We start from the raw sequence: 19711 nt of genomic DNA on the forward strand, positions 1-19711 counted from the left end.
GAGGGAATAACTGAAAAACCATATTATTTTAAAGGCTTGTTTTTCATCTTCATCTTTTCCAGAATGAAATTGCTTTGTAACTTTATGGCTACACAAGCTTTCTGTTCTGGAATCAAGAGACTAAAACCACCAATGGATTTGCAGTTTGTTAGCCAAATTGGCCTGACCTTAATTATAAATAATGTCTTACATATTTGTTGTGCTCTACTGTTCACAAATTATATCCACATGCCTCGGAGCATGTGATTCACAGAACAACTTGTTTTCATTTTACAGATGAGGTAAGCAAGGCTGTGTGTGTGTTGATGAGTAGATTAATATCCAAGGCTCACACAACAAATGGAAAAACAAAGGCAGAGCTTATATTCTTAAATACTCAGTATTCTATCACATTATTCTTCCTCTGCTTTTGTCCAGTATAAATAGCATTCATGCTCAGGCAGAAGTGCTGCAGGACAATGAACGGAGTTGTTTTAGTAGTTGTTGAAAAAGAATGTCAATTATTAAAGATATATTCCATATCAATGCCAATAAAATACAGAATTTTTGTCAAGATGCGTGTAGTTTGAATGACCTCTAGGTGGAGGCAGTAGACCATAGTGTGAATAACTTTCTTCAGAGTTCCCATCGACTTGAGAGTTTAGGAAGTAAAAACTTAAGTTACATTTTTAATGCTGAACAATGTAAAAAACAACAGCACCCACCCAGAGACGTAGGTGGAACTGATTGCCAGAAAAGCAGTGCTGATCCTTTGGGGAAAGTGGTCAGATGTATTGTGAATTTATGATATGTAGGAAGATACATAGTACTTTAGACTTTAAAGAAGCAGACTTCAGAAGGGATTATAAAAAAAATAAGACTCTAGTGACAGATTATTTATAAGGGAAAATGTACATATTTCATGTAATGATTTCATAAATCGCGTGTGTTTTTTCCTTAAGAGTAACTTGGAGAGAATGTGCTGAGAGTACTATAAAAGCCTAGAACTACCACATGTGCATTAAGTAGTTCTCATTTTCAGAAATTAGATGGTTGATTCCACTGCTGTAGATCGGTGAACATAGATTCGTTTCCTTTAATTCCAGCCCTGATGGTTAGTTGGGTTGTTCTCTGAATCTCTGGATAAGGACATTCAAATAGACCCAACATAGATTTTCTTAAAATGTGACATGGTCTTTTTTTTTTTTTCTTTGCTAGTAGATAGAATAGGGAAATGGAGCCAGTGTATCTGGATTTAAGCAAGGTATTAAGGCAAGTTCACTCCTAAAATTCTTGTGAACAAGATGTAGAAATGTGGGCAAGCTTCTGCACTGTCCATGCTGACAGGAGGGTTTGGGCCTCATTATTCCACAGAATAGCGATTGTCAATATCCTTGTCAATCTAGAGATGATTCTAGTGTTCCAGGTCTATGTCTTAAACACTACCGTGGTTAGTAGTTTTGTCAGTGGGGAAAGATATAGAAGGCATTCTTATAAAAATTAGAAAATAGCACAAATTAGGAGGAACAGGGCATATGATGGATAACAGTAGTAATTAAAAAGATCTTCATGTAAAAGATACAGAACAAGGTGTTAATTAATAGGAATAATATGGAAGGAAGGAAGGGGAGAAAGTGTCAAAATTTAAGAACATTAGGGACAAACAGATGAAAATTTGAATAAAGTAGAATTTAGTTAATAATTTGTTAATGTTGGTTCATTGTGAAGATGTATCAATATTGTAGGTCAATATTGATACAGGTGTGATAAATATAGTCTAGTAATGTAAGATGAAAACAATAGAGAAAACTGGATATGGGTACATGAGAACTCTGTGCTGTCTTTGCACCTTTCCTGAACATCACAAGCTACTTTGAAATAAAAGTTTATTTTTTAAAAAGTGGCCTAAGGTTTTAAGTCCAAATAAGTTACAACACCCATAACAAAAGTGGGGAGTTTGGATACGCAGTTGTGTGGGACTTTGCTCCACATTCTGGAACTCTCTGGGAGGAATGACAGAACAGAGAGCATTTCAAAAGAGCATGGAAGGGCCCTAACTGGTTTGGCTCAGTGGATAGAGCGTCACCCTGCAGACTGAAAGGTCCCAGGTTCGGTTCCAGTCAAGGGCACATCCCCAGTAGGAGGTGTGCAGGAGGCAGCTGATCGATGTTTCTAACTCTCTATCCCTCTGCCTTCTTTTCTGTAAAATCAATAAAATATATATTTTTTTAAAAAAGAGCATCGAAGGGACAGTAGTGGCTACCACTGATGAGCTCGAGTCTTTCTCCTGTCATCTCATCATAAATTCTCTGGTGGCTGCAGAGATGTATGTGAAATGCACTCTGATTTGACAATTTGCGAGTAGTAGTATTTGCTCATCTAGTAAGTGTTCACATCACTTTTAGTAGGTTGACTTAGTCATCATTCTTGCTTCTACAGTCGCAGATTCCATTGATGATGTAGAAACTGGGAAGGTAGGAAGTCAAAAAGTCATCATTGAAAAGTGGTCATTTCATTGGTTGTGCCTAAGTTATGTGAACTATGTGATCTTTTGTGTCCCGAAACAGTGTTACTGGTCCAAAATAAGAAAATGGTTCACTTCATATCTATACTTGAAAGTTATACTTATCCACAGGAACAACAGAGTTCAATAACACCCAGAATTCCCTTTTTCGTTTCAGTTAGGATGATGCAAGTGAAAATTAACACCTCCTCTTGAAATGCTTAGGTAAATGAATATTTTGCCTAAGACAGAAACACTCTGAAATAAATACTCCAAAGACTTTTGCACAGACAGAAGCACTCTGAATGTGAAAAGTAATATATCCCCAATTTTTAGAGTAAGCAAATTGCTGAACAGACAGCATATTTAATTTATAGTCAAGTAATTATTTATGTAAATTTTATGTTCCCATTGGGAAAAAAGTAAACAATCCACGGGCTGCTCTGTTTTAGTAATGCAGTGTTTCCAAGGAAGGGTAGAGGGACATGGGAAATTTTTTGAAAAAGCATATTCTACAATTACCTTTGACTTCATTTAGTTTGAGTCATCATACTTATTTTTATCTTGAAATGACATTAAAGGAGGCCATGACATTTTAATTTTTATTTTTAAAGAAGAAGCAGGGGTTTGTTGATCCAATGTATTTTTCAGTTTAATGCTTTCATGATTAAATTTTTTTCTGAGAGCCTCTTTGTGACTTTAATGTTGATGATGGTGATAGTGGCAGCTAACATTTCTTGAAACTCACTATATGCCAGGCAGTATTACAAGCAATTACATGTTTTGGGTATCTACCCTCACAGCATGCGTATGAGATAGATGGTGGTGGTGTCCTCAGTTATAGATGAGGAAACTGGTCTCACATTCATGTCAAGTATTCATTGTTTTCAGGGCCCTTGCATCCACGTGAATACTTTTGTTAAATTTTAATGACTACTTCAAAGACATTTTTAGAGATATACTTTTTATTGATTTCAGAAGGAAGGGAGAGGGAGAGAAAGATAGAAACATCAATAATGAGAGAGAATCACTGATTGGCTGCCTCCTGTGCACCCCCCACCGGGGATTGAGCCTGAAACCTGGGCATATGCCCTAATTGGGAATCAAACCATGACCTCCTGGAGCATAAGTTGACGCCCAACCACTGAGCCACACCAGCTGGGCCAAAGACATTTTTTAACTGTTATATTTGATGGTATTTGAAGAAGTTCACACAATATCCACTGTTTTTACTTTTTTCAGGTATGCGGTTTTGTGTGGCTATGTATCTGAGTTTGAGGGCTTACAAAACAAAGTCAACTATGGATATTGCTTCAAGGTATTTCTTGATATAAAAAATGTTTTGGGCCATGGCGGGGCAAAAATGTTTTAATGTAGCCATATGTTCCATTAACCTGTCTAAATGAAATTATTCAACAAATTAACCTCTACAAATTCATCCTTTTTATTTAAATAAAATGAAATGACATTCTTCAAATAGTACTGTGCCAAAAGGAATCAAATTGTTTGGGTGATTAGAGATTATTATTATTCTAGATCTTGAAAAAAGTCACATAGTAGACAAGTATAATTTTTTCAAAGATAGAGAATTAGCCTGTTGGCCATGAGCTCACCAATACTGTAAGCATGACTGGACTAATTAGTTAACATTTTCTGCATATCGATTTGCAGGTAGAGTAGAATCCAATCTCAGCCTTAAAATGACCATGGTAGATGAATAAAATAAGTAATGTAATACACATCATGTATCATGTGCCTGTAGTTGTCATAGCTCAATAAATAAACCCTCAGTTTCAGTAATTATAGTGATGGGCAGAAAGTTCTTTGTTCTTCAACCCCCTGTAACCATTTGATGATGTCAGTGGAGTAGATTCCTCTCCCATCCAGTTCTGCTATTTTTTCCTCCATTGTACCCTCATCATTTGATATTTGTAAGCTTGCCTCTGAATCAAAAACTTAGCTGGGCAAGTCATAGGCAGATAATAATGTGACTGGGTATTTTCTGTTTTTATAGTGACACTAGAGGCCCAGTGTACGAAATTTGTGCACGGGTAGGGTACCTAGGCCTGGCCGGTGATCAGGGCCAATCAGGTTCCCTTGCCTCCCTGCCTCCCCGCCTCCTCCTTCCCTTGCTCCCTCAGAGTCCCACTGCTGCTGCTGCTGCTACTAGTTGCCCGCCATGTTTCGCGCCACCCCCTGGTGGTCAGCACACGTCATGCGAGCATCAAACTCCCATTCTCCTAGTCGAACTCCCGAGGGGACACTTTGCATATTAGCCTTTTATATATATAGATTTTGGCTTTAACGTATCTGTAATCTTATTAAATCATAGGCACAGTTCTGGTTCTAATTCTGAGCAATCATGTTTGGTAATGAATTATTGATAATAATGAGTTGTGTTAATGATAGGGATTGAGGAGGAAGATGAAACAACATTGTAAAGCTCCTTTGAATTTACTAGTCACAGTTCCATGCAACGCTACCTTGAAACCTTGGGAGATGATATTTCTTTGGGATTTTCTTTCAGGAACATCTAGATAAAGCAATCGAATTATTACCTGCAGAACCCTTTTTGTATTACCTCAATGGAAGATACTGTTATGCTGTAAGTTTTTATTTATAAATCTTATTTAAATATATTCTAATTGTATGATATATTTTTAGTGACTTATTCATTCTTTTATTGTTTTATGTAGTGCCTACTATAAGGGAAATAGATAAAAAATTACAAACTTTGAGTTTATAAATTTATATTTTATAACTTATATTTTTGTTTTATATTTACATTTTATATATTTATTTTAAATAATATGTAAATTTTCTTCCTTTACTGCCTTTCTGTTTCCCCTGTAGCAGGCACATTATCTCCCTCTGGGGTCTCTTGGGGGGTGTTGGTGCACTACTCTCTGTTGTTTGGGAGGATGTTTTTTATTCAGAGTTGATTGAGTATAAATTATGTGCTCACTGGCCAGAAGATAAATAAAGCACTGTCCTTTTGTTCAAAACTTTAATTTAGAAAGGGACACAAGACATATAGAAATAAAGGCAGCTGCTAAGTCTAAGACCAAGTGACTTAAATGACATTAGTTTGTGGAAAATTAACAGAATGTGAAAATAATACTTAAGAAATGCATGAAAAATTACCATGAAGATAAATGCTATTTCTGAATGAGAAAATTCAGGTAAGCAAGAAAGGAAACTTTTAAAATGAGGCTTGAAGAGGATTAGGGATGAAGAAGGAAGCTTGCTTTTATTGAACACCTGCTACACATCAGATATGCATTTTTTTCCTTACATTTCTTATCTCAAATAATCCTATAATGGCTCTAATAATAATAATTTTCTCAAATAATCTCTTATAAGCAGTTTTTATTATTCCAGTTTTAAGTGTTAAGAATCTGAGTCTTCTTAAAGGTAGGAGACTCTTCTATAGTTTAAAAACCATTGACCCAACCTCACATGAGTCTGGAACTTGAATGTATATTATTTGTTTAGACTTCAAAAACCCAGGAAGAAAATTTTAATGCAAAAATGAAACCTGATGTTCATGCCATGGACAAATGGCAGAAGCTCATGCTAATCCTCTGCGGAGGAGTATGCCTTCACACAGGCCTTATAAATCTCTCGCAGAGAGGCCCAGCAATAATGAGCTCACCATCAAAAATAATGCAGTACACGGGAAATAAGCCACCTGGAATGAAAAGCAACAGAAACAACAAGAGAACAGAAATAGTTCTAAAAGGACTTTAGATTGTGGAAACATGGACTACAGTAAAGTATATCATTTGGCATTAGAAGAAAACTCATTGAAAAGTTGTGGCAGTAGATGGGTACCACTAAAGAGAGCATTAGACCACTCTAAGGTAGACCTGAAGAAGTTCCCTAGAATGTAAAACAGAGGAACAAAAGGATGGAAAATATGAAGGAGAGATAAAAACACATAGAAATTATCTAAGGACACCACATAGTAATTAATTTTTACCCACCGCTTTTGGAAATGAAAAGGACAAGAAGACAAAAAAATATTAAGAGCATCAATACCCTTTTAAGTATTCATTTCTGAGTCCTTTTAATCTTTTATAATAAACATCTAATATTCATATTTGGGGAAAATGAAAAAGTTTTAAAAGAAAACAAAAAACAAAAGGTAATATGGAATTTAACTTTGATGATTATTGGTTTAAAAATGTCTCCTGGATTGTGAATATGTAAATTGGGCCCTCACTCTACATTCCCTCGGGGTTGAGAATTGTCCACCTGTTTAAATTTCTGAGATGCTTCCCTCTGGGTCAGGTTAGCAGCATGGAGGAGGCGGGAAGAAAGCAAAGGCAGGATCTTGTCGCTAGTATCTCTGTGCCAAGAAACATTTTGCCATCATCTGAGAGTCATGGATCAGATGAACAAAGTTAATTTAACATTATTCTTTACCCCCACCCCAATTTGAAATCTTCTTACAGGTATCTCAAATTGGTTTTGTAGCCAGTGCTTTCAAGAGTTCAGAGTTTTTTGAACTATGAAAAAGGAAGTAAAATATTAATACCATAAAGCTGATATCTCTCATTTATGGATATGTATTTACATGTATTATATGCATATACGTACATAGTTACATACATAAACATCTAATTGGGAAGAGATTATCCATTCAAAAGGCGAACACTTTCTAAGAGTGATGTTGCTCTGCATTTATAGGTCTCGAAACTGAGCTGGATTGAGAAAAAGATGGCTGCTACTCTGTTTAGAAAAATACCAACCTCAACTATACAAGAAGCTTTGCAAAATTTCCTTAAGGTGTATTTTGCCTATCCATTATTTTAGTGTCAAACTAGGTTCTATCTGGGTCAGTCTTTCCTACCTTTCCTTGTCAAGGAAATTGTTCTTGTCTCCATGTATAGATCTCTAACAGTTTGAATCCTAGTTCTGTTTTAAGCCTCTCATAATGTGAGTTATGTTTTAAATCCAAGCGGCAGCTGGTTATGCCCCAGGTCCCAGGTACAACAGCCCTTACTACCAAGTCCAAGAACAACTCTTCAGGTCATGGGAATATGTTTAAAAGAATTTATGCCCTGATTATTAGACTTGGTCTCAAATACTCCCGATTAGCCTAATGTAGACACAGTTTAATCTTAACCAAAAGATGCCAAAAGGAAGAGTTATTTTAAAAGTCATTCCATAAGTTGTGGACAAGTCTATGAAACATTTTTGGGGCATCAAACCAAATCAGTATTTTCACTGGTGTCTTAAAATGTATAATTGCTATACGAATAAAACTCTAAGCAGTACTATGTGTGTGCGCACATGTAAATGTGTAATATACCCACATATATAACCAACTTCCTGTTGTGCTAATCCCCTCACCTTTGTCTGGAACTAATTATAGATTCTTATAGGTACTAAGGTATTCCATCCCCCCCCCCCCCCCCGCCACCTATGATTTCAGATTTGTAACAATACAGACAAAATCAGGCTTTGAACCTGATATTGTCCAACATATTGTACCTGCTGATTTTTTTTCGGGGGGTGGGGCGGGGGCAGGGTGTGCTTCAAGGATTAATCTTGTAGAACTGAGAGGAAATTAGAGATCATATAGTCTAAAATGAGAACTAGATTTCATTGCGCTTTCTGAACAGTGGCTAGTGGCTGCCTAGAATGCTTGCCGGTGGTTCAGCTGGTTGGGAGTACACGACCGGTTATTTTTGTTCTCTAAAGGAAAAGAGAGAAAGGATAGAGAAGAAGAAGTGGGGAGATGGTTCTACAAAGAAATCCCCAAACCTTAAAGGATCCCATTGCTTTGTAAGCTTTATGACCATGATAATAATTTCATTGTAACGGATAAGCTAAAAAGCTATTTTGCACCCAAAGGATACTTTGAAACCAATAAAAGGACTCAGATGAGATACAACCAACCTAAATTCTTAGGGCAGTTTGCTTCAATTTGGTTAATATTTGATTTATTGAAGTATGTCCTCTCCAGTGGTGGTTTTTGTTGCTTGAATATCACCCTGTTTTTCTCTTTTCTGTTTTCTCTGAAAATCAGGCTGAAGAGCTACACCCTGGTTTTTCGAAGTCCAATTACATGTACCTTTCCAAGGTAATGAAAATGGCTGTTTTAATATCACTTTGACTCCATTACATAAAAGATGATTACCTTTGACATCGGTTCTTCTCCATTTCTAGTGTTACAGGGATCTTAAGCAAACAGAGAATGCCATGAAGTTCCATGATTTGGCAGAGCAGCTTCCTTGTATTACCAAAGAGGTAAGCCCAGACGGTGCCAAAGAGCGCTGTTATTTTACCAGGACTGCCCCAGCTTCCCACGTGAACAGTGGCTGGCATACATCTGGAGCTCTCTTCTATACTGAAACCTCTTCACTTGGACTTACGTGAACTACGAAGCTTTAAAGCTTGCTGTAGGTAGCCTTTCACCAGGAGACCCCTTGTGTCTTTAAGGGACTCACAAATCATGGGCTGGCAGTTAACCCATCCTGATACTTGTTAGGTGTGAGACAGCAGGTACTGGAACAAGCCCCAGCAGGAAGAGCGGGGACAACATAATTCTGGGGAGCTGGTGATTAGACCTCCATAGGCAGCTAGACAGGCTGCCCACCTTCGAACAAGAGGAGTGTCCGTGGGGTTGCCATAATCAGTCCCCAGGGTTAGGGTTAGCCTTTGTTTCCTAGTGTCCTTGTGTTCCAGCACCTAACCACTAATTTAGCAGACATTTATTTAGGGCTTCTAGGTGCCAGGCACTGAAGTAGCCCTAGGGCAACAAAGATAAACAAATTATGGCTTTTTAAAATATATATATTTTATTGATTTTTTTACAGAGAGGAAGGGGGAGAGATAGAGAGTTAGAGACATCGATGAGAGAGAAACATCGATCAGCTGCCTCCTGCACATCTCCCACTGGGGATGTGCCTGCAACCTAGGTACATGCCCTTGACCGGAATCGAACCTGGGACCTTCCAGTCCGCAGGCCAACACTCTATCCACTGAACTAAACTGGTTTCGGCAATGGCATTTTTATAAGTTCTTTTAAGTAATACATTAACACCCTAGGTTACTCATCATATTTTCTCACAACTTTCACAACATACTGTTTTGATAGAAGGTAAACTTCTGGTGGATCGGAAACTACAGTTGAGTCAGTGTATTAATGTTTATGATTAAAGCTATTGAAAAGCTTTCAGTTAAAAAAAAAAATCTAGCTAGCAGCTACTTCAAACATCTGTGTTGTCTAGTTTTCCTCATGTGTTTATTTTAAATGTATTACATTCCTTAAATTCTTTCTGATAGGTGCTCGGTAAATGTTTGTTAAATATAAAAATGAATAGGATATCCTACCTCTTGAATTTATTGCCACTGTTTCTAACTTACACACTTGTTTTAAAGAAACAACAATATATGGAGTCCTATAAAACATATGGCTAAAAGTATAAAATTAAAAATCGTAAACATATTATTTTTAAACATATATATCTTTTTTTTATTTTTTAAAATTAAATCTTTATTGTTCAGATTATTACAGTTGTTCCTCTTTTTTCCCCCCGTAGCTCCCCTCCACCCGGTTCCCACCCCACCTTCTGCCCTTACACTCCCCCCGCACTGTCCTCATCCATAGGTGTACGATTTTTGTCCAGTCTCTTCCCGCACCCCCGACACCCTTTCCCGCCCCGAGAATAGTCAGTCCACTCCCTTTCTATGCCCCTGACTCTATTATATTCACCAGTTTATTCTGTTCATCAGATTATTTATTCACTTGATTTTTAGATTCACTTGTTGATAGATGTTTATTTGTTATTCATAATTTGTATCTTTACCTTTTTCTTCTGCTTCCTCTTCTTGAAGGATACCTTTCAGCATTTCATATAATACTGGTTTGGTGGTGGTGAACTCCTTTAGCTTTTTCTTATCTGTGAAGCTCTTTATCTGACCTTCAATTCTGAATGATAGCTTTGCTGGGTAAAGAAATCTTGGTTGTAGGTTCTTGCTATTCATCACTTTGAATATTTCTTGCCACTCCCTTCTGGCCTGCAAAGTTTCTGTTGAGAAATCAGCTGAAAGTCGTATGGGTACTCCCTTGTAGGTAACTGACTGTTTTTCTCTTGCTGCTTTTAAGATTCTCTCTTTGTCTTTTGCTCTTGGCATTTTAATTATGATGTGTCTTGGTGTGGTCCTCTTTGGATTCCTTTTGTTTGGGGTTCTCTGCGCTTCCTGGACTTGGAAGTCTATTTCTTTCACCAGGTAGGGGAAGTTTTCTGTCATTATTTCTTCACATAGGTTTTCAATATCTTGCTCTCTCTCTTCTTCTGGCACCCCCATAATTCGGATGTTGGTACACTTGAAGCTGTCCCAGAGGCTCCTTACACTACCTTCATATCTTTGGATTCTTTTTTCTTTTTGTTTTTCCGGTTGGATGTTTTTTGCTTCTTCGTATTTCAAATCTTTGACTTGATTCTTGCGATCCTCTAGTCTGCTGTTGGAACTCTGTATAATATTCTTTATTTCAGTCAGTGTATGCTTAATTTCTAGTTGGTCCTTTTTCATATCCTCAAGGGTCTCACTAAATTTATCGGCGGTTTCTAGAAAATTCTTGAAAAACCTTGTAAGTGTGGTTTTGAACTCTATATCCAGTAGTTTGCTTTCCTCCATTTTTGTCATTTGTGACCTGTTTCTTTGTCTCCACGTTTTTTATGCTTCCCTGTGTTGATAGAGTGGCTTTCTGTGCTAGGTGTCCTATAGGGCCCAGTGGCTCAGCCTCCCCAATTACCTGAGGTGGACACTCTTAGTGCAGCCCTTTGTGGGCTGTGTGCACAGTCTTGTTGTAGTTAAGCCTTGATTGTTGTAGGTATCACTGGGAGGAATTGACCTCCAGGCCAATTGGCTGTGAGAATCAGCTGTGTCTACAGTGGGAGAACTTCTGTTCTGGAGACACCCTTCTGGGGCAAGACTTGCTTCAGTGGGGCTTTAATGCTCACTGAGTCTGCCCCCTGAGTGTGTCCCTTATGGATCTGAGGAGTTGTAATCTGGATGGTCCCACTTTGACCACTGGGTAAACTGGCTCTTGGATCTCTAAGGAGGTGCTAATTTAGCCTCTGCCTGAGGCTACCCAGCAGGAGCTATGGAGAGATTCCTCTTCTTTGTTTGGAGTTTGGAGGTGCCCAGATGAGGCCCAGCTGTGAAGCAATGCAAGCTGCTGTGGGGCCTTGGACCTTCTTTTGGAAGTTCTGGGTCTCTCTGATTCAGCTGCAGTTTGTTAGGTAATTTTCAGGTTGCAAAGGGCCGTGTCATTCATATGCAAAAGCCTCTGTGCACAGCTTGGGTGGGGCAGGGTCTCAGGGAATCAACAGGGCGGAGTAAACAGCTATGGCTGATCCTCAGTCTTACCCTAAGAGGCCCCGCATCTCAGTGTCCCAGTAATCGCTGCAAGCACCTCTGAGAAAAAGCCGCCCTCGAGTTCCGACCGATGCCAGACAGGCCAGTTTCTCCCCATATGAGCCTGGGTCCTCAGAGACTCGCCCAGAACTGGAGTTCAGAGCAGTTGGGAGTTTGAGACTCCCTCCCGATTGAAAAAGACAACCGCGTCCTCAGTTGCCAGCCCTTTCCACATGCACCTCCGTACCTCTGCACTTTACTTCCGCACCTCCTCTGAGTCTCAGTGTGCTTTTCTCTTTCCTTCTAGTTGTAGAATTTCCACTCAGCCAGCCTTCCTGTGGTTCTGGATGATGTCCATTTTGTCTTTTAATTCTATTTTTGAAGTGGTTGTGTGAGGCAGCAATTTCCGGTGTTTACCTATGCCGCCATCTTGGTTTCTCTCTATATATATCTTTATTGATTTCAGAGAGGAAGGGAGAGGGAGAGGGAGGTAGAAACATCAATGATGAGAGAGAATCATTGATCAGCTGCCTCCTGCACACCCCCTACTGGGGATTGAGCCTGCCACCCAGGCACATGCCCTAACTGGGAATCGAATCGTAGCCTCCTGGTTCACAGGTCGACGCTCACCACTGAGCCACATCGACTGAGCAAACATATATGATTTTTAATCTTACCTATAAAGTCCCTGAGAATGTCAGTAATGAAATGTGTATTTGCCTGTGTGGGACTTACAGCGGAATCTCAGATTTCTTCAGATCCTGCTGCTAGGGCTAGGAATTCTTCCATATCTTAGAGTTGAAGAAGAAAACAGTGTTATCATTAACACTCTCCTTCCTGTTTGCTACCCCTCCACACCTGGTGGAGGAAGAGCCTGGACATAGTTCTCCACGGTACTTATGTTCTCAGAGATCTGAATCATGCCTGGTCCTCAGAAAGCCACATTTTCGTTGTAATGGTCATTCAAAAAAGTCTCCCCCCAGCCCTAACTGGTTTGGCTCAGTGGATAGAGCGTCGGCCTGCAGACTGAAAGGTCCCAGGTTCGATTCCAGTCAAGGGCATGTACTGTGGTTGTGGGCACGTTCCCAGTAGGGGTTGTGCAGGAGGCGGCTGATCAATGTTTCTTTCTCATTGATGTTTCTGATTCTCTGTCCCTCTCCCTTCCTCTCTGTAAAAAATCAATAAAATATCTTTAAAAAAAAAGTCTCCCCCCACTCAACAGAGCTCTACTTCCAAGTACCTTGAGTATCAGGAGGAATGTGTGAATTTTCATTGTGCATTTGTGTTTTCTTTATAGGATAAAAATGCAGAGGAAGAGATGAAAAAGTACGCATTGCCTTGAAGAAATAAATAAAAGAACTTACTCTTCAACAAATTAGATGTGGTCTACTAAATATTAAACTTATCAAAGTTGTGTTTTTTATTATCCTCTTTTTATGTAAGGGTAATATACTCAGATTTGAAGGGAAAGCCATGTTTCTGTAGAATGCATTCTCTAGTAGAACAACACCAATCATGTTATTTGGAGAAGTCTGTTTCCTATAATATCAGTACAAAATGATCTTTAAAAAATGTATGCTTTATATTTTTCCTATCAACAAACTGTAGTCTTCAGAATCTTTATTTAAATCTTTCTTTAAATAAAATACTTAATCCAATAAAATGGGCTCCGGTGAGTGTTTTATTGTTGCTTCGATGGAAACTTTACAAAACAAAATAATTTCATTAATGTGGATGAAAAATGGAGAAGTGGGCAAAGGATGTGAACTAGTCATTGGTAAAAGAGGAAATATAGCCCGGCCGGCGTGGCTCAGTGGTTGAGCATTGACCTATGAACCAGAAGGTCACAGTAGGTTACTGCTCAAAGCACATGCCTGGGTTGCAAGCTCAGTTCCCAATAGGAGGCGTGCAGGAGGCAGCCAATCAATGACTCTCTCTCATCATTGATGTTTCTACCTCTCTCTCCCTCAACTTTCCTCTCTCTGAAGTCTATAAAAACATATTTTTTTAACCAAAGTTTTAGATGAAAAATGAACCCTGCTTTATCTTCATATTAAACTAATTTTTCCAAGTGTTACCACATCTCCTATTTCAATGAAAGCTTCGTACATGTGGAAATAGGTTAAAAAAGTGATGCCGTCCTCGTTTTCCTGTGGAGGAACTGGACCAAAGGCTAGATTTGCTGGAGGTCATCACATACCTAGGGAATGAGAATAGGAACTCGACCCAGCGTCCTGGCTCCCCGCCTGGGCCTGTACAGCGAGCAAGGAAGGGTCAGAGCCATACAATCAATCTTAAACCATTTAAGATTTAATGGCCGTAGGAACTGTTTCCTTTGTTGCCATTTGCCTTTAAAAAAGTGCTTAAGGCAGCTAAAAAAGATAGCCTTCTAAAAACAAAGACAGACTTGTTGAAATTTGTGTCACTGTTAACCTAGCCAAGAACGTACTAATATTTCCCACAGTGGGGGGAAATGGTTCATTGGAGGGAAAACAGTAATTTAAGATGGGCTTTGGATGGGAGCTTGGTGTCCATATAAGATAAATTCATGGGGTTCGCCTGGAAAGGAGCCCTGTTCCACTTAGGGGACCATTTACTTCATCTGGCTGTGGGAATTTCCTCTCAAGATGTTGCTCAGTCATACTTTGTTTCCCTTTTCATTTTGATGCAATTATGTGAATGTTCACTCTTCCATAACTATAATTTCACAGCATACTTAGTTGAGATTGTGATCTATCTCAGTTTCAGATGCCCCCCATCAGGACTGTTGCATTTGGCTCTCCGAGTTGACCACAGAAATTTGGGGGTGAGGGAAAAGTTTGTGTGATTTTCTCTGTATTACCAACACCCGGTTTCTTTACAGAGGCCAGCTTGGAAGTTAATAGCTGCATGTTCGCCCGACCTCCCATGTTGGTCTCAGGCTGGTCATGCTCTCAGCTCCCAGGATGCACAGGGCCGGTGAGGAATGCTCTTCTTTTTTTTTAATTTTTAAATTGAATCTGTTGGGGTGACATCTATAATAATAAAAGCATCATATGCTAATTAGACCGGACGTCCTTCCAGACGACCTTCTGGATGAAGCCGGGGCTGCAAGGGAAACCCGGGTCCCAAATGCCAGAGGGAAGCTGGTGCCAGCAGCCAGGGGAAGGAAGGCCTACTCTTGCACAAATTTTGTGCATTGGCCTCTAGTTAGTTAATAAGATTATATAGGTTTGAGGTATACAATTCTACAATACATCATCTGTATATTGTATTGTGTTCACCACCCCAAGTTGAGTCTCCTTCCATCACTATTTATGTCCCCTTTATCCTCTTTTACCTCCCCCTACCCTCCCTTTCCCTCTGGTAATCACCATACTGTGTCTATGCCCATTAGCCTTTTTTTTTTTTTTTTTTGCTAAATCCCTTTACCTTTCTCACCAAGCTCCCAAACCCCTCTGACAACTATTGTCTGTTCTCTGTGACCATGATTTGTCTCCACAGGAATGCTCTTTTGAACGTAGTGAGCTAGATCCCCAACTCTAGTTTCTTGCTCAAGAGAGAAGCCAGTGATCAAAAGAATCAGTCAGCCAAGCAGACTGACTGGCCTCGGTCCTGGCACAGCATTTTCCCAGGTCTGGGGAGGAGCTGCTCACGACTCCATCACCCACAGTGAGTGCTCTATTTCCCAACAACTTGATCCTGTGGACTGTTCCCTAGAAGGGGTGTCTCCTCCTTTTTGCATCAGCTTTATTGAGATAGAAATTACATCTAACAAAATGCACCCATTTAAAGTGTACAGTTTGGTGAGTTAACACAAATTTATGCCTCAGTGTAAACCCTACCACAGTCAAGATATAAAATATGTGCATCATTCCAGAAAGTCCCCTTGTGTCCCTTTCCACTCAGTCTCCCACCTGCACCCCAGTGTGCTTTCTGACAGGTCTGCTTTCTGTCACTGTAGTTTAATTTTTTTTTAGAATTCTATGTAAATGGTATTCTTTCTCAGAGCACAGTTTTGAGATTCATCTGTGTTATTGGATATATCAATAGTTCATCCCAGATAAAAGACTTAAACGTAAGATGGGAAACCATAAAAATACTAGAGGAATCCATAGGCAGCGAAATAGCAAACATATGTCGAAGGAATTTCTTCTCTGATAATGCTCCTAGGACAATAGAAATTAAAGAGAAAATAAACAAATGGAACTACATTAAAATAAAAAGCTTTTGCACAGCAAAGGAAACCATCAACAAAACAACAAGAAGACCCACGGCATGGGAGAACATATTTGCCAGTGATAACACCGATAAGGGTTTAATCTCCAACATTTACAAGGAACTCATAAAACTTAATAATCCTATCTAATAAAAGAGAAAGATGCAAATTGACCGTGGCCCCGAATGCTTCCCATTGGCTAATCAGGGAGATATGCAAATTAACTGCCAACCAAGATGGCGGCCAGCAGCCAGGCACCTGAAGCAAACAGGAGGCTTGCTTGCTCCAGTGACGGAGGAAGCCAAGGTTCCCCGAGTGCTGCTGCCAGCCTCTGAGATGCAACTCTAAGAAACATTGTTGCAAATATAGAAGGTAAACATTCCCCAGAAACCTGCTTTCAGCCAGCTGGGATTCAGCCAGCAGGATCGCAACAGTGTTACAAGTATAGAACCCAAACAAACCCAGATCCCTGCTTTCAGCAGCGGAGGTCTCATAGCTGGAGCTGAGCCTCAGAGCTAAAACTGGCTCTCAGCTCCAGTGACAGCCATAGAAGGTAAATAAATCCCAGAATAAGAAAAAAAGGAGAGGTTGGGAGCCTCAGTTGCCCGCCAGCCTGAAAACAGCCATCATCCCCTCACCCAGACTTGCCCGGCACCCCAGTGGGGACCCCCACCCTAAAGGGGGTGTGACCAGCTGCAAACAGCCATCATCCCCTCACCCAGACTGGCCAGGCACCCCAGTGGGGACCCCCACCCTGAAGCAACAAGATGGTGGCTAATTTGCATACTGAAGGCGGGCGGCAGCGGGCAAGGATGTCCACAGTCCAGGACCCAGATCTGTGACCCTGCTGGGCAGGGGGAAGTGCTTGAGGCTGTCTGCAGTCCGGGACCCGGATCTGTGACCTGGCAGGCGGCGGGGAGTGCTTGAGGCTGTCGGTGGTCTGGGACCCGGATCCATGTCCTGGCATGCGGGGGGCAGCGCTTGAGACTGTCTGCGGTCCTGGGACCCAGATCCATGACCCTTCCCGGCAGGGTGGCAGCTCACACAGGGGCGGATCCGCCGGGGTTGGGCAGGGCAGGATGCCTGGCTTCCTCCCAGTCCCAGTCACTCTGGGCAGGTGAGCAGCGCAGAGAGCCTCTGGACAGGGGAGGCAGGCCAGCGGAGGGCAGCCTGTACTCCCCACATGGCGGTGGTGACAGCTGTGAGTGTGCCAAGCAGAGCCTGCAGGCTGAGCTGGCCATCAGCGCCCAGGAGTGGCTGCTCAAGATCCGCCTCCTGGCCCAGAAGGTGCAGGATCGCAGGGACAGCCACCGTGGCGGGCCAGACTCACATCCTCCTGGCCGCACCACGAGGGTTTGCGGATCTACAAAGCCAGAGGCCTCCGGTGTGCACATCCCCCCTGGCATGCGAACATCCCCCAGCACACTGTCACTCTCCCGAGCCTGCAACAGTTGCAAACCAAGGCGTGCACAAGTTCCCCCTGCCTCTCCACCACACTTCCATCAACCTGGCATGCCTAACACCCCCACAGGATGTGCACACATCCCCTCTTATGCGTTCATGTCCTTTGGAGAGTGTCTGGGTGTTCTGGGTGCTGAGAGTGGGCGCCTGTGAGATGACAGTGAGAGGGCGGAGTAGTGATGCCCTGTTCCCACGGAGGCCAGTGCAGCTACGAGATCACCTCTGGGGGTTTAATGCAGGTGCTGAGGCAGGAGCAGGTACAGACAGACACACCTGGTGGGCGCGAGCGGCCCTCGCTGAGGTGCCTTCGGTCAGTGTTCAAGATCAAGAACCCAGAGGTGGAGAGGAATTCCGTCCTCTCAGTGAAACAGTGGGATAGTCGGGGCGACTGTAGAGGAGGAATGTGCACTTTGGGTGCCAGCACCCATGAGCGAAGGCTGCCCTGACTGAGCCTCGCTTGCTTGGGGCCTAGCGCACTCCTGCCAGGCAGCGGGTGACAGGACGTGCTTTTCTGAATTAATGAGAGAAAACGTTGATTCTCCTGCTGCCCACGAAGGTGGAAAGTGAAGGGGGGAGACATGTGGGGAGTGAGTGAGGTTCCCTGTCTGGGGGTTCCAAATCTGCTGTTGGTTTCTTTCACCGCTGACTAGAGATATACAGGGTGTCCCCCCAAAATGTATACACACTTTGAATACCTACTAATTCCAATGGTTTTAAGCACGAGAAAGAAACAACAATGGAGCTGTTACCTGTTAAAAGTTTGGGCACAAACAAGTAGTTGGACATTCCCTGAGGGGTCTCAGATTGGAGAGGGTGAAGGCCAGACTGAAGGGCCCCTTTCCCCCCAACCCCCTACCCCAGTGCACGAATTTTGTGCACCGGGCTACTAGTAGGAAGATAAACAATCCAATCAAAAAATGGGCAATGGACCTAGATAGACACTTTTTGAAAGAGGACATACAGAGGGCCGAAAGACATATGAAAACATGCTCAAAGTCACTAATTATACGAGAGATGCAAATTAAAACGACAATGCGGTATCACCTCACACCTGTCAGAATGGCTATCATCAACAAATCAACAAACAACAAGTGTTGGAGAGGATGTGGCGAAAAAGGAACCCTTCTGCACTGCTGGTGGGAATGCAGACTGGTGCAGCCACTGTGGAGAACAGTATGGAATTTCCTCAAAAAACTAAAAATGGAACTCCCATTTGACCCAGTGATCCCACTTCTAGGAATATATCCCAAGAAGCCAGAAACACCAATCAGAAAGGATATATGCACCCCTATGTTCATAGCAGCACAATTCACCATAGCTAAGATTTGGAAACAGCCTAAGTGCCCATCAGCAGATGAGTGGATTAAAAAACTGTGGTACATCTACACAATGGAATACTACGCTGCGGTAAAAAAGAAGGAACTCTTGCCTTTTGCAACAGCTTGGATGGAACTGGAGAGCATTATGCTAAGTGAAATAAGCCAGTCAGAGAAAGATAAATACCACATGATCTCACTCATTTGTGGAATATAGAGAACAACATAGACTGATGAACAGGGACAGATCCAAAGACAGAGAAACAGCAATCAGACTATTAATCCCCAGAGGGAAAGTAGGGGAGGGTGGGGGTAAGGGGAAGTGATCAACCAAAGGACTTGTATGCATGCATATAAGCCAAACCAATGGACATGGACAACAGGGGGATGAGAGCATGAGTAGAGGCGGGTGGGGGAGAGGATGGGGGTTAATGGGGGGGAATGAGGACACATTTGTAATTCCTTAACTAATAAAGAATTTAAAGATTTTTTTTTTAAAAAAAAGAGTGAATAAAATCAAGTATGTCCACTGGAAAAAAAATTACACAAGTAATTTTCATTGTGATCAAATCATTGCACTGCAATCAATTATTTGTGTCTGTTTCCCCCCACTAAATACTAGGTCCTTCACATCTATATCAAGTTCATTTTTATATCTCTGGCATTGAACAATGTCTGGCATAAAGGAGATATTAATAAATACTCTTAACTAAAAAAAAAATAGTTCATCCCATTGTATTGCTCTGTAACATTGCACAATTTGAATATACCATAAATTGTTTATCAATTCACCTGTTTAGGGTTGTTTACAGTTTGAGGTTGCTATGAATTTAGCTGATATGAACATTCATGTACAAGCCTTTCTGAGGCCATGGAAAG

General features: G+C 41.2%; 1 protein-coding gene across 4 annotated transcripts in view; it reads left to right on the forward strand.

Moving 5' to 3' along the window:
- The window catches only part of LOC139019392 (regulator of microtubule dynamics protein 2-like), a 32557-nt gene extending 19053 nt beyond the window's left edge, over positions 1-13504 (forward strand). For 3 of the 4 annotated variants that reach the window (XM_070428413.1, XM_070428412.1, XM_070428414.1), the window contains exons 6-11: positions 3725-3800; positions 5010-5087; positions 7175-7273; positions 8520-8573; positions 8660-8740; positions 13155-13504. In XM_070428413.1, coding sequence (XP_070284514.1) covers positions 3725-3800; positions 5010-5087; positions 7175-7273; positions 8520-8573; positions 8660-8740; positions 13155-13199 — 433 coding nt within the window. In that variant the 3' untranslated portion in view covers positions 13200-13504. The remainder of the gene's footprint in view (positions 1-3724; positions 3801-5009; positions 5088-7174; positions 7274-8519; positions 8574-8659; positions 8741-13154) is intronic. The other variant, XM_070428415.1, reaches the window with a different exon arrangement.
- The last annotated feature ends 6207 nt before the right edge of the window (positions 13505-19711 follow it).

Source organism: Myotis yumanensis, unplaced genomic scaffold (assembly GCF_028538775.1).
Source record: "Myotis yumanensis isolate MYYU_CA2020_CCGP unplaced genomic scaffold, mMyoYum1.0.hap1 SCAF_11, whole genome shotgun sequence".
Taxonomy (NCBI): Eukaryota; Metazoa; Chordata; class Mammalia; order Chiroptera; family Vespertilionidae; genus Myotis; species Myotis yumanensis.